The following is a 15,414-nucleotide window of genomic DNA, read 5'->3' on the forward strand; positions in this document are numbered from 1 at the left end:
AGACCCATAAACTTAAATGAGAGTCAGAGTTAGTTAATGACATAAATTATTGTATTTTTCTCACTTTGACTGCAAAGACAAAAGTCCAAGTTACATATTTTGGCGATTTAGGGCCAAGCAACATCATATTAATAACCAAATCAATATGCTTTAAAGGGATTTTCTCCAGTCTCCCTAAAATATCTTTAGACATCTACAGCTCTGTCAGAAAGCTGCTGCAAGAGCTCTAACAAGAACCAAAAGAACTGAGCACAATACTGATGTTTACACTGACTCCCAGTGAAGACATTGAGAGAGCTGCTACTTGTTTATAGGTCACTCAATAATCTCAGGCATACATACAGTTCAGACAATCCCTAGACGAATTTATACCCAGGAGGACACACAGATCTTTAAGAAGCAGTCAGCTGGTATAACCTAAAGACACATCAGAACACACTAAAGATGCTTTCAACCACTTCCTCCACACAGATGGATCCATCTTTCTGATAATCAGTGATTAATACAAACCAACTTCAATTCTATTATCTGCATGTTCAGTTCCATTGATGCACTTTTATTTATTTTGGTTAGCATTTGAATCACTTCTCATTTATATTTATTGTATTCTATTTGAATCACCTATATGTTATTGCTAAAAATTGCTTCTGTTTTGAATGTGGTCATGAGATTATGATCTCTTGCATCATCATGCTGATATTTTCTGTTTTCAGGTCTTTTTTCTTCTTAAAACACCAGAAAAAAAGATAACCCATAGAAACAAGCTAGCAAAATGTTAGTCCAGGATCAGTCCAGGAACAAATTAACCACGTAATGTCTATGAAAACGCTAAACATGAATGTGCAACTTCACTAAATGTTTTAGCACATTTATTTATATTGTTATGCTGTACATTAATTTGACATTTGGTGGCGGCCCCCTGCAAAGTTTGAAAATGGTATGGCACATAATCTTAGGCTTCAAAAACACTGCCAGTGGGGCTACAGTTCAGTTACAGTTGTAACAGTTACAGTGGTACAAAAACTGCTAGAACCATAAAAGCAACTACAAATAAATAAAGGTACCTAACACTTTGGCCTGTGTGCCACAGCCAGCTAATATTGTATCGTACTTCTATTTAAAACCATTACCGACTTGTGCACACCAAATCAGCTTTTTGTGCACCAACATGCATGATTGTATTATTATCTTGGCAGTGCTGTACATATCCAGGAGTAATGTTGTCCTGTAAGGCCACGATTCCCTGCAGCCCCCTGGTGGACTGCCATGGTGCTGCAGGTGGGGAGCAATAATAACGAAAATTTAGCTTTGACGTTACATTTATATAAATATGTAACTGTAGTATTTATTTCTATAAAAGTGAATTACAACTGGTAAGAGGAGGTGGCTAATTTGTGATATTACTCATTACACACATTGTCCAAAAAACTTTGCATATGACTGCGCAGAATTAGCAGCCTTTGCTGTTTTTTTTTTTAAATTAAAATTATCCAAAAAATATATTACTTTCACTTGTATTTTGATTAGAGAAAGATTTATTATTGGTTGGCCCCATGGGATTTTCTATTTTTTAAGTGGCCCGCAGCACTATTGACTTTGGGAATGGCCGCTGTAAGGTAACAGCAGGCTCCTGCCTGTAAAAATAAAAGTATAGTTGCAAATTCTTTGGCAAGGCTTTAGCTGGAAAAAAAAGACATTGCATAAGCATTTGGAAATGTTTCCAGAAACTTCTGAGTTTGATAGCAGAACATATTTACGTAACTTTCTCTAGCTTTCAAACAGTGGTATATAAATCTTAATTTGTAGTGCTTGGGTCAGCGCCATGGCCAGCTGAGGTTTGCGTGACCTTTGCAGTCTCCTGCACCTGTTTTGCACATACCCATGTGCATCACCATCTCCATATATATACAAGTTCAAAAGCTCAGGTCAGACTGTGATCATCGCTCATGAAAGCAACTTGTTCTCTTTTCATTAATACTGTGTAGTCTTTCAGAAATGATCATGATACTTTATGTAATTTCCCCCTCATGTCTCCTCCTGTCAGTCATTGTTCTTGTTAGTGCGACCAGTCTTGTTCAGGACAGAGTTGAGTTCATTCAGCAGATTTGGAGGGAGTATAGCTTCCCCACCCAGAGCAGGTCTTTTATTGACCGTCTTACAGCTGCTTTGAGGGAGAACGGGCAAAGGCATGGGCTGCATGTGTCTGGAAGAAGATGGTGACGGGAGCCGTAGAGGCAGGCAAACATCCACTGAAGTTCTTCTGCTTGGGATTGCTGGGGGTTTGAATGGTTCGTTGGACTTTGGAGCACCTATGGTGTTGGACTTTGGAACAGCTATGGGGTTGGACTTTGGAACAGCTATGGGGTTGGATTTTGGAACACCCATGGTACTGGACTTTGGAGCACCTATGGTGTTGGACTTGAAGTGGGGACTAGGATCCTTGGCGGGCCTCCATTCTCCATCTCCAAGAGCTCCAAGAGAAACTCTCCTTTCGGTTGTCTGTAGGTAAACATGGCAGATATAGATGTAGTGAAACCACAGACACTTCAGTCTTATAATCACTCATAGCATGATGCATGATGACAAGAATAAAACTAAAGCTAAATAAAAAGCTAAAGCTAAATAAAACTAAAGTTTTTCACAGTCTATCAGATAGCCCCGTGTTGGTGTTGTTTCTGTATCATCATAATAATGTTGGTCTAGGATGAACACGACAACTGACCAATCATGTTAATCTGATATCTTAGGGATTTGGTGTTATTATGTGTATGGTGACTGGTCTGCAGGAATACTGATCCTGGACTAATATTTTTACTCTGATGTAGGAACAACACCAACACGAGGATATGAGATTGTGCGTCTTCTGCTCTGTGGCAGGTGGTGTGAGCTCCAGACTACCTGTGACCATGAACTAAGCAGTAAAAGAAAAATGGAAGCATGGTCTGATGGCAAACATAGCCATATTTTGAAACTGCTATGAATACTCTCTTGAAATAATAATAATATTAATACTGAGCAATTTCTTTCCAACCTAACCATGGTAGCAAATAAGAGAATAAGAAAAATCCACCAGCCCCACTCCTCTAACTCATAGTAGATACACCTATGGCATAAATGTGAAAATCCAAAGTAACTTCTTTTCTGAGTTATTACATTCACAAGATTTTCAGAAAACATGACCTTTGACCTTGGGATCAGGGTCAGAGGACCTTGAGGTCGATGTTACAGAGATTTGAAGTCATCTGAGCTTTTTAGTAGATGCACCTTTGGTATCAATTTGAAAATCCTACATTCTTGTGTTCACAAAGTCAGGTGCCCACGCTGCCAACCACAACAATACCCCCCATCAGCCTTTTATGGCTGAGGGGTAAAAAAAAACATTGAGTTCCTCACCTGTTTGCTAGAGTTGAGGTTCTGAGGCAGCACCTTGCTCCCTTCAGTTAGAGCTCCACCTCTGGTGGATTTGTAATCTGCCATTTCTTTTGAGTTGGTGGATGCATGAAGGTCAGAACCATACTGAAGGCACAAGGCAGACATCATGAAAACAGGTTAAATATCATTTAAAACAACTTTATTTTCATTTATTGTCTTTGTATGCTCTTTAAGGTCCAGCTCTGCATGTATAAAACCTGTGCAGTAAAATGGAGCAGATGAGGAATAACATGAATGAATAGACTAATGATGACTCCAAGACGCACTAAAAGCTGGATGGCTGCCCTTGACTGTGTGAGAATGAAGGAAGGAAAGAAAAGAGAAACAGAACTGTCAGCAACAACATTTGTTTTTGAAAGTATGAATAATTAATAAAAAGCATGATATTGCTCCTTAGTCTAAAATATCTACGTGCCGGTTCAGTTTTCAGTCAGACTGAGACAAGCATCTTTAATAATGAGGGGAAGTCAAAGAATGATGATACTCTGTTCCAGTACAGCTGTCTGGCTGCGCTCTGATCTCCGGCTAAACTTTCTCTTCAACAATGTCTCCTTTTAAATCACCGTGAAACAAATCCTTATTTCATCAATGCCAGGACCTGTCCTTGGACCTTTACACCCTCCCCCAACTCTCGAACACCCGCCATCACCCATTCTACCTTGCTTCAGAATGAGGTCCTCCATCGCCAGTTGCTATGGAAACTGTTGGAGCACAATGCTCGCTAACAGGTAAGGTAAGGGAAATCAAGAACAAGTGCTTTCCGTCGACTTTCTCTCTGCCCTTCCCACAAGTCCCGCGTCCTTCCCTCAAGCCTTTGTGTTGGAAGCTGACAATCCTGATATTTAGCGGATTTGGGAAGAGAATTCTAATATTTTTAGCCGGCTCCGGTCTGCTATAGATTTAGTTGTTGCAGAGCAAAGAGCTTCTGCAAAGAGCGAGGAGGAGGGGGAAAGTCCACTGAAATAAACACCTTGAAACACTTAGAAACAACAGACAAAAATTACCTTCCCCTTTAGATCAATCTCTCCCCGACAGTGTTGCCCTTTTTACTTTCTAACCCAAACTAAGGCACTAAAAGGCTTTTACAGCAAGCACCTGTGATAAACAACACTTTGCTGCAGACGGGTTCCCATAAAGGGAGACAGCCAGAGTGCTAATACAGATGAAATGTGCTGAGCATACAATACAGAGCTGGCAAATCTTCCTTCGATCTTTCAGTTAAGGACGAGTGTGAAGTTCAACTTTGGTCTTTTACTTGAAAATGAGCAAAAAATAGACACCAGTGTTGAGTCTAATGAGAAAATAAGACGCCGTTTCTCTTGGAGGGGGGCAGAAATGACTGCGAGAGTGAAAATTAATACAAGATTATGACACGTGCGTAGCTGTTCTCCCCTTGGTTTGCTTTGCCCTGCATTATTTATGTCATATGTGCTGTGTCAGCGACTGACAGCGACAACACTTAGCTCTATCTGGAGGCTAAGTACCACAATGTGATTGTTACAGTCGCCTTGACCTTATTCTCACAGCTTTTCCACATAAAGTGATTTATGTTATTGCTGAGTGACCTCGAAAACTTTACAGTTCTCTCCCCTGTTTATGTATTTTTGTCTGCCTACCGTACAAAGGAAAAGGATGATTGGGAGAAAAATATATGATTTATCATATCTCCTTGTTCTGAGATATGGATTGTAAAAAAAAAAAAAAAAAAAAAGATGATTTATTCTGTCTGTATTTGAGGGTATTTTTCATCCAAATATGGAAGAGAAAAGGAGGAGGATATGTCCACAGTGTGCATGTCACATTCACTGATATTTTTGGCTCACGACACCGCAATAAAAGGCTTAGAGAGGGATGCACATAGTTCTCCTGCAGTCCTGCAGCTACGCCGCACACTTCAGCGTCTACTCATTAAATTGCCTTATCGAGCGTCTGCATGAGAGAATTCCTCGCTCCTGTTTTAACTTCCTCTCTAGTTGCGCGTCATCTTACCTTCATCCTGATGATGTCTGTCACCCAGTTGACCTGCGTCTCCCTCTTGTCGCAGCAGAAATGCCTGAGGAGGAGAAAGCTTGGTCACATCAGTCGCTGATTTCCACCTCATTATTTTCACACCCATTTTAATCAGGCAGCTGAACTTGGTGAGTCACAGCAGTGGACACAATTTCTTCTGAGGGGATCACCGAATAAAAAAATAAATAAAAGACTGCGCCATAGCTGCACCTTTGATTCTGTGAATCTGCATTAACAAAGTCTATATAAGCAGCAACGATTAGTTTTGTGAGAAATAATCTTGGATGAAGGTTTAAAGTAATACCTGTCATGCACTGTACTCCAGGTTTGCTATTATTAAAAGAGAAATAAAACATACAGTACTCATCATTACAGAATTGCTTTGAGTCACATTGGTGGATTTTCGACCATGAACGGCCCATTTTAGGTCAGGTCAAAGCATCTCAATCTGATTTGAGTCCAGACTTTGAATAGACCGCTGCAAACCTCAATGTTTCTTTGACCCATTCAGAGGTGGACTGACTGGTGTGCTTCAGATCTTGTCTGATATAGAGCAGAATTCACGGTTACAGCAAGTCGTCCTGAAGCAGCAAAGCAGCCCCAGACCGTGTCACACTACCACCACCATGTTTGACTGCTGTATGATGGGTTTTTTCTAAAATGCTGTGTTAGTTTTATTCCACATGTAATGGGACTCAGCCCCTCCAAAAAGTTCACCTTTTGTCTCATCAGTCCACAGAATATTTTACCAAAAGTCTCTGAGATCATCAAGACGTTTTTTTGGTAAATGTGAAACAAGGTCACCAATGTTTTTCTCCTTGTTCTCTCCCATGGATGCAATTTTTGCCCAATCGCTTTTCTTATTGATGAATCATGAACTCTGACCTCAGCAGGTCTGACAGTAGTCAGCCCTGGGAGTGGCTACTGAAACTGAACTCAGCTTTCCTAAAAATGTCGTAATCCCAATAAATTAACGATTTAACAAGGTCAGTTGGTATTATGGGACCTTACCCCCCCTGCCCCTAAAAACTGAACTCTTTATTTAAAAACTGAATTTAGTACTTACTCTGGTTACCTTTTGCGAATGTTTAATGATATGAATCAAATAAGGGTGACAAATATGCAAAAAACAAAGACAATCAGGAATGGAGAAAATACTTTTTCACAGCACTGTAACAAAGTCATGTGGCCATACATATATAGGATGTTACTCTTGGCATTCAACTGCTGCATTCACGCTGATAAAACTACAGCAGAAAGTTTGGTGAGGGACTAATTAACATGAAGGTTAAAGCAGAAGTGTGTGTTTCACCACATCCACAGATAAAATTAACATCAAATAAAATTCACTGAATTAATGTGCAATCACTGTAATTTTGTATCTTCTGCAGGACTGTAATATAATATTTTAACTATTTTGACTATAGCTTGGCTGAATACTCGATTATGTGAAAATCCATATTCCCCATATAATGAAGGCTTTAAATTCAACATATAATCAGCACTGGGTAATAATCACTCGTACCTAAACCTTAACTTATAGTCCAAACATTGTCAGACAGGAAACATTCGGTATTTGCTCTGCACAGGGTGGATGGGAGTTTATTTGTATTCTTATCAGTACTTTTTGCAGAAAGAAAGAAAGAATCTAATTAATAACAGATACTACATAATGTTGTAGCAGATTTTGTCAGGTAGGCAAGTGAAGTTATGTGGATCTCATGAGTTTATTTGGGTGTGAAGTCGGAGTGGTGGCGGGGGGGGGGGGGGGGGGTTGGGGTTTACGTGGATGCAAGTGCACCAACAAAAACTCTGTCACGCTTCACCTCAAACTAACATACTGATTTTTCTGACATTTATTGTCCTCTAACATCATTTTCACCATAGCCTCCAATTCACTCGTCTGAAGCTGAAACTGGGGATTTCTGAAGCACACGCCCATATCAGGTTACTAACAACTTACTTTTAATCATTATTTCATGTTCATATTTTCGATTCTAGGACATCAAACGTGCACTTTTTTTGTCTAAATGTGATGGACCTTTGTCGAATGTTTCAAAGAACTGCTCGTTTCCTTCTTTACTTGCTAAAAGACCTACTGCCATGTAAGCTAGTCAAAGCTAGTCAAATAAAAATGTGAAAAATTATGTTTTTTGTAGCAATAATGAATTAATTTTCTTACGTTCTTCCACTACTGAAAGCAGTACCAATAACACTGGAGTGTATCGATGCTCCAGTTAAGACCTGAAGCCTGTATAACACCAGGTTTTCGGTAAACATCCCTAGCCCCATGTCTACTGATTCTACATGTTAATACCTGCTTACAGAGATTAGTTTGACAGACAGCTATGAAAAGATGAACTAGAAGCTAGCACGTTGACTTAATGTTACTGGTAGTTGCTAACAGTTAGAGGACATTACTCGTTTTTGTGATCAGGATAATTATGCTTCATTTCCTCACCGAGGTTTTAAACGCTGACATGCTTTGACATTAAGGGAATGAAGAGCACTTGCTTAAATCTTTCAGGAGCTTATAAGGTTACCATCACAGGTATTAAAAAAAATGGTAAAAAATCTGATCAAATTAATAAATAAAGTGTGATTCTAACTATTAGATTCTTTCTGTTTTGGAGAGAGTTTAAAGCAGAAAAGGGTAAAACGTACAAACCACGACTCATAGAACGTCAGTGTGTTACTCACAATTGTTTATCAGTGCAGATGGTGAAGCCCCAGCTGTGAAAAGAGGGAAGAGACAGCTCAGACTTGGAAATTGGGATTCTGCAAGTCTAAATTTGCAATTTCCTGCATACTGGTATAATTCAAAAACAGGGTTCACAAGTTTCTCTAAAAGAAACGGTGAACGTTCAAAAATCCCACTTCACATAAACAACTTTAAACAACTTGAGAAAGTACTGTAAAGATAGTAGAAGGTCAAAACCTTTTCACGAACATCCAAAGAGGAAAGAGAGTTCCCAGCAAACACTGGGTGCCAAACAGTGGAATTAATTAAGCTAATTAGTGCAGTTTCAGCCCACATGTTTATGCATGAGCAGACATCAATATGCTCTGGGCCAAACTGTACAATACACAGAGCACACGCTGTTCACCTATAAGCCTTAAAGTATATTTTGTTAGGAGGGCTGCAAAAGACACAGAACTTCTGACATGCTGGAGCGGTGAGCGAATCTGCTGGGGGTAAAAACAGATGATCGCATGAACACGGTTTACTGCGACAAGCTGCAGTATTAGCTAAAAGGAACGACCCTCTCCCCACACGCCACCATTTCCATGCACTCAAAAGCCTATCGATACACGGATACGTGTGCGCTTCGGTGTAAATTAACCTACGCGGGGGTAACATAAGGTGAAAAGACCACCTTCCTAGAGAATGCGCTTTCCTCAAAAACCTTTGCAGCAGCAGCTGAAAAGAAGCAGAAAAGTAGGGAGAAGAACAAAGCGAAGAGAGAGAGGGGTTGGAGAGAGCCAGCAGCCTGGAGCACCACTCCTGTGAGTGAGGGCAGCAGATCCAGCCCAGCAGTAGGCCGCTCACAAATAGACCTCAACCTAATGAGGTACTGGAGCGCTGCCTCTTACTAACCCTCTCACTACGACTCTCTCCATTCTCCTCAGCACTCTGTCTTTATTTCTTTATTCGCTGTATGACTTCTCCCACAGCCCACTCAACAGTATATGATACCAGCCTGCATCTTTCTGCATCTTTCTGCATCTGTCCCTCTTTTCCCTCATCTCTCCATCTCCCACTCCTGCTCTCTTATCCGGTTTTCCTCGCCCTGAAGGACTTCGTAATGCAGACAATCGTTGTCTGGGCTCATTTCTCACTTTTTTTTTTTGTTCGACTCGACAGTCCGACACGGGGAAAATTATGAGGAATTATAATCGCGCGATGTGAAATATAGAATAAATGTCCTCTTTGTTTGACCAACAAGAAATGCTGCGGCGCTGGCATGTGTCATCAATTCCAATAACAGAGGATCATTAAAGTAAAACAGTGGCGGCAATGTTTTTCTACTTGCGGGAACCGAGTTTAATAATTTGTATTTGTTAAAACGCAATTACATTTAATCAATTTCATTACAGTGAAAAATAAGATGGGGTCAGGAGGGTCTTGGGCATGGATGTCAAACATAAGGCCTGAGGGCCAGAAATGGCCTGGGAATGACTCTAATCCGGCCACACTGGATGCATTTGGAAAATGTAAAGGTAGGCATACATTTTTTTACTTTTAGTTAGAAGTGCTGCAGCTTTTCATACTAACAAAGACCTCTCGTATGGCTCTTCATGCTACACCAAAGTAATAGATAAACAATTAAATAACAGAAACATTCCCGTCTTTTCACTATTGACTATAAAAATGTCTGTTTTCGGTTTTGTTTGTTTTTCACAATGTGTCCACAGAAATAAGGACATTTTCTATGAATTAACAGAAGCTTTCTGTTTTATAATAACAGGACCATCTGGGCATTGAGCTGCCAGGATTTCTTCCTGTAATTTTACACATTTACTTCTTACAATTTAAGACTGAAAGATTTCAGATTACAGCAGCATTTCTTTATCATGTGGAAAAACTGAAGTACTGTTGAAATTGTCCTTCTTGTTCACATATTAAAATATGTCAGGGACTAATGTGTAGTTAAACTTCTTTACACTGACAGAAAGGAGAGTTTCACTGGTCCCATTTAAGATTGAAGTGAGGTGTATGTGACCCACGATGTAAAATCAGTTTGACATCCCTGGTTTTAGGGGAGGGGTGGGTGGCAAAACTTTGAGGGTAGAGGAAGGGAAAGAGGAAATACAGCGTCACTTCCATGAGGACTGATTTGGTAAGAATGTACGCATGTGTGGAGGGAGGAAGAGGACTCAAATGCAGACACTTGGAATTAAACTATAATTTAAGAAAACGTGAGACTTTTATTTGTGGCTTGGAAATACTACAAAATGGCACAAAAACGCAGATGCACACTGACAGGAAACTAACTAGAACTGGGAAAAACTAAATGCTAAACACAATAGACAAAGAACAAAACCTTGAACACAATTAAAAATCTGAACATGGAAAAACCTGCAAACACAGAGGCATGGAAAAATGACAAGAACTCAACAAATGACTTGACAAGGACTAAATGAAAACGCACAGACTAAATACGCATAGGAGGTGATCAGGGGAAGTGGAAATACATGGGGAAACAGCTGATTAGAATCAACATAATGATGCCACAGGGGAAGTAAAACAAAACACAATGAACATGTGACACCAGACCTCTTCAAAATAAAACAGGAAACATAATGAGACGCAGAAACACATGAAGGGCGAGGGAGACTTAAACACAGGGGTGAAGACACAAGGGGATTCGAATAAACAAACTTTAACAGGGCAACATAGGCAAAATAGAAATGAACTTAGATAAGCTAATGAACTTTAACATAAACCATGAACATAAAAATATATTAAAACTCAAAACGCTGGATCGAATGATCGTGATTGTGACGATGCAGCATCCGTTTTTGGTAAAGATGACTTACCCACATGCAAATATGCCAGAAAAATGGCCACGGGGGGTTTGGAAAAATCACAAAATCTGCTTTGTATTTGTTGCCTGACCCCGGTGACACAGGCAGTTGTGTCTGCGATTCAGCAGAGAATTTGTGCCACTGTTGTTTTACCGGTGGAAGAGAGAAAGCGACCTGTGTTTTTTCGGTAAAATCTCTGAGGCAATGAAGGCCCTTCGGTGGCGGAACAATTACACAATGGTGCAAATTAATAAATGCACATTAGCGGCACAACACAGGACTTCACCACAGGCTGGAAGGCAGAACATCCATTTTCCTGGAATTATACAGGCTGCAGAAGATGCTTTACTCTATGTTATGACTAAAACCTATTCCGCTATTCCAAATTAGTTTTGTCCATTTGCAGCTGTAATTTTATCAGCAGAGATGCGGATGCATTTCACTTAAACAGTCAAAGAACCAAAACAAAAAAAAATAAAATCTCCCTCACGAAACCAATGAATTAAATACCACGGTGTACTATTTACATTTTTGCTTCTAGGCATTTTGTCCTGTGGTTTTAAGAAAGTGGATTTGTGTTTTCTCCCCAGTTTATTGCTCGCTTTAAACAACCTAGCATCAGGTATTAAAAGCAGTGCTTTCACATTAATTCCACTGCAGCTGTACTCGCTAATCAACAGTGAAGATGAAAACTAACAGCATGCACCAAATCAAGACGTGTATACAAGACTGCGAATTAGGATGTTTACATTATTCCAGTACAGGAGAAAAAAAAAAAGGGTAAATCCTTCTCTCAATCGTATAATTTTAAGGAGGATGTTTTATTATACAGGATGTGTGAGTGCTGCTTACTTGGTTGGAGGTTTGAGCCTCTTCTTCAGGCCCAGGTAACACTTCACATCCTTCAGTGGGATTGTTTTCTCGGCTTTAGCGCTCTGCAAAACCAAACCAAACACACTTTGAGCAGGTAAGGTGGCACAGCAAAGACTGCATTCAGCAACAAACACAGAGACACTCATGGCCATTTTTATAGGTACACCTGTTCAGCTACTTGTTAATGCAAATATCTAATGAGCCAATCATGTGGCAGCCACTCAATTTATTTAAGCATGTAGATGAAACTGAGCAACAGAATGAAGACTAAAGGTAGTTTAAGTGATTTTAAATGGTACCACACATGCTGGTCAGAGTATTTCAGACACTGCTGATCTGCTGGGGATTTTCCCACACAACCATCTCTAGGGTTTACAGAGAATGGTCTGGAAATGAGAAAATACCAATATAACACGAGCGGCAGTTCTCGGGAAAAAAACGACGTCTTGATGTCAGAGGAGAATGACCAGACAGCTTTGAACTGATAGGAAGGAAACAGTAGCTCAAATAGCCTCTCTTTATGGACATGAGCATCTCTGAATAGAAAACACGTTGAACCTTGAGGCACATGAAGACCCAAACAGTAACAGTTAACATTGAACAATAAAATGTGGAAAATGTTGCCTGGTCTGATAAGTCTCGATGTTACAGTCACATGGTAGGGTCAAACATCCTCCACAGTCACCAGATCTTAATCCAACAGAGCACCTTTGGGATGTGGTGGAACAGGACATTCACATCATGAATGTTAAATCTGCACCAAATGTGCGATAATGCCGTGTCAACATGGGGCAAAATCTCTGACTTAAGGTAGTCCTGAAGGCAAAAAGGAGTCCAGGTCGGTACCAGCGAGACGTGCCTAATAAAGTGGCCAATGGGTGAATACTCTGTTCCTGATGGTGTTGAATAATGGTCAGGAAAGTGTTACTGCAGAACATAGACGATGGCACAGCAGAGCTCACCTTTGACATTTTGGATATAAAACCTCCTTATTTTCTAATATTAGCAGGAACCTTTGTCATAATTCGTGTATAAATATTTGAGTTCTGGGCCAAACCGTGTTTTGTGAGGTCACTGTGACCTCGAACTATCAAATCAGTTCGCTTGAGTCTAAGAGAAAGCTTGCACCATACATGATTAAATTCCCTCCAGGTCCTCCCAGGATGAAGCGCTCAAAAGGATGAGACGGACGTGAGGCCAGAATGTGAGGTCGCATGTACCTTGACCTTTGACAACCGTAATCTAATCAGTTTTTCCTCAAGCCAAAGTGAATGCTTATGTCATATTTTAAGAATCCCCTCTAGGCATTCGACATATGTCGGATTCAAGACGATGGGTGGATGGTCAGATGGACTGACGGATGGACCAAAACATGATGCCCCCGTCTGCCAGCTGTCACCAGAATGGAGGCGTACAAAGGAAAAACTGCATATTGTTTGGAATAATTATCTAAATTCAAGGGGGAAAAATAATTAAATTTGCTGAAATAATTAAAACTACAATAAAATGACAACAAGTGCCATTCCACAGAATCGCAACACAAATCATTACCGGCAAAAACCTCTTCTTCCAACTGACAAAGAACAAAGTGAAAGAGAACAAAGCGAGCGAAATCAAAGTTGTAGCTTTGCCTCTGACACCTACACATCACAACCCACCACACATTCAGTGTTTCATCCAGCATAATCTGCACTAAGTACAGACCTGGCAGTAATTGCAGAGGCCAAGGAATATCAATTAAGTTCCAGTAACACTTCTAATTTCCCCTGCATTTATGCAGTAATTAGCTACTCTGGTGCGACCTTAAAATAAATAAATAAATAAATGAAGCTTTCAGTGAAAGTACACCTCCCCGTACACACAACGCCAACCTTATCCATTTCCCCCTCCCACCTACCCCTCACCACCCAAGCCTACTGCCAGAACTACTGCACCCCCATCAATTATTAACACTTCTTCACACTCCTTTACGAATCCTATGTTTCTGCAGAAATGTGCTGAGAGGAAAAGCCCTCTAGGGAGCTCGGTCCTGCTGGTTGTCTCTGAAGCACACGTCGCATTCTTTCCCTTTTTAAAAAAAATTTTCCTTCTTAATTTGAAAATTTGGAACCTTGAGACAAACACGTTGCCGGGGAGACGAAGCGCAGACCGGCTAGATTTTTGGTCTGTTTCGGTCGTAGTCGTATCGGCTCCATTCAAACACATTTTGGCTTTCTTGAGCAGCTCCATAACCTTTTAAATTACCCCGGGATTAATGGCGCACTCTGTTCGCCGGAGACACTGTGTTTCCATGGCGGTGAGTGTTTGCTGTAAATGTGACAGCAGATTAAGGCGAAAGTGTACTTACTTTGATATCCCTGTAGAGCAGCAGCTTCTCTGAATGAAGCACAACATACTTGTCCTGAAATTTGTGCCCTGACAGCAGTTTGGAGCATCCGTCACTGAACTTCAGATAGTCGCCTTTCAGAAAATGCTTCTGATCTGTTGTGAAACAGTGAAACGCTGTATTGGAAAACAGAGAATTCAAGGGGTTCTGGGTTCGCTCACAAATCTGTTGACCTGTATTTATTTTTAATGAATGCTTTTAATTCAGTAAAATATATGTTTTTAACATATAATAATCAGGTTTGGTTGGATACTACCACAACACAAGCTGCACATTTTGTCCAAACTAAACTAAAACTGTACTCACTGAAGGGCATCTACCTGTTACTGTGTCTGCCTGCTCCAACTACATATCCATTCACTTTAGCTAACAAACTGTAACATGTTTGCATCTATAACCACGTACAAGTTTGAATTTTGGGGGTTACAGTCAAATATATACATGACTTTTATCAATCACTATTTAATTACTTAGCTAACCACCTGTAGTTATTGTCCACTGTAATTTCATATACCTATATCCTTTTATGTAATACTTACAGCTCTAACACCATAAACTGTAACTAAATACGTTGTACTTATTTTTAAATGTTAACTCATTTATTTAGTGCAATGGTTTATTTATTTTATTGCTTTATTTTTAGCTGCCATTTTTACTCTGTTTAATTTTCATCAAACTATTTCCTAGAACTGAAAGTACCTGGCCTATCAACTGCTTTAGCTTGATGTTTAGACCACTTATTAATTGTGGCTAATAGCAACAACAGGGTTAGCATTAGCTTCAAGCTATACTTACTTACAGTCTGAATTGATTTAAATACAGCTAAAATACAATTGGTTTCCTTCAAATATTGTGCTGTGCATTATGGTCAAACATCTCCACTTTGTCCAAAGAACAGAAGTTTTGTGGTTTGTTTCGATGCAACTTTATAAACCTAAACTATGCTGCCATGTTCTTTTAAGGGAAAAGGTGCATCCTCTACCGAACCTGAAAACAGGCCATGCTCGTTGAGACTTTTTCTAAATGTTCTTTCATGAACTTTAACATTTAACATGCTAATTGACTCCTGTAGAGTCTGACATTTAGCCCTTGAATGTTTCCACTTGTAAATAATCTAATAATCTCTCACTCTAGAATGATGGACTTCAAATTGGTTGGAAATGTCTTTATAACTCTTCCCAGAA

The 15,414-nt window shown here is 39.9% G+C and overlaps 1 protein-coding gene across 4 annotated transcripts in view; it reads right to left on the reverse strand.

Annotated features, from left to right (window-relative positions):
* Positions 1–852: 852 nt before the first annotated feature.
* The window catches only part of arap2 (ArfGAP with RhoGAP domain, ankyrin repeat and PH domain 2), a 171,445-nt gene continuing 156,883 nt past the window's right edge, over positions 853–15,414 (reverse strand). For 3 of the 4 annotated variants that reach the window (XM_084924105.1, XM_084924103.1, XM_084924104.1), the window contains exons 28-33: positions 14,192–14,325; positions 11,824–11,906; positions 8,143–8,175; positions 5,422–5,485; positions 3,394–3,516; positions 853–2,499 (exon numbers count right to left, since the gene is read on the reverse strand). In XM_084924105.1, the coding sequence (XP_084780231.1) occupies positions 2,041–2,499; positions 3,394–3,516; positions 5,422–5,485; positions 8,143–8,175; positions 11,824–11,906; positions 14,192–14,325 (896 nt within the window). In that variant the 3' untranslated portion in view covers positions 853–2,040. The remainder of the gene's footprint in view (positions 2,500–3,393; positions 3,517–5,421; positions 5,486–8,142; positions 8,176–11,823; positions 11,907–14,191; positions 14,326–15,414) is intronic. The other variant, XM_084924106.1, reaches the window with a different exon arrangement.

The sequence above is a fragment of the Perissodus microlepis genome, chromosome 3 (assembly GCF_051167445.1).
Source record: "Perissodus microlepis isolate ML-2025 ecotype Zambia chromosome 3, ASM5116744v1, whole genome shotgun sequence".
Classification (NCBI taxonomy): Eukaryota; Metazoa; Chordata; class Actinopteri; order Cichliformes; family Cichlidae; genus Perissodus; species Perissodus microlepis.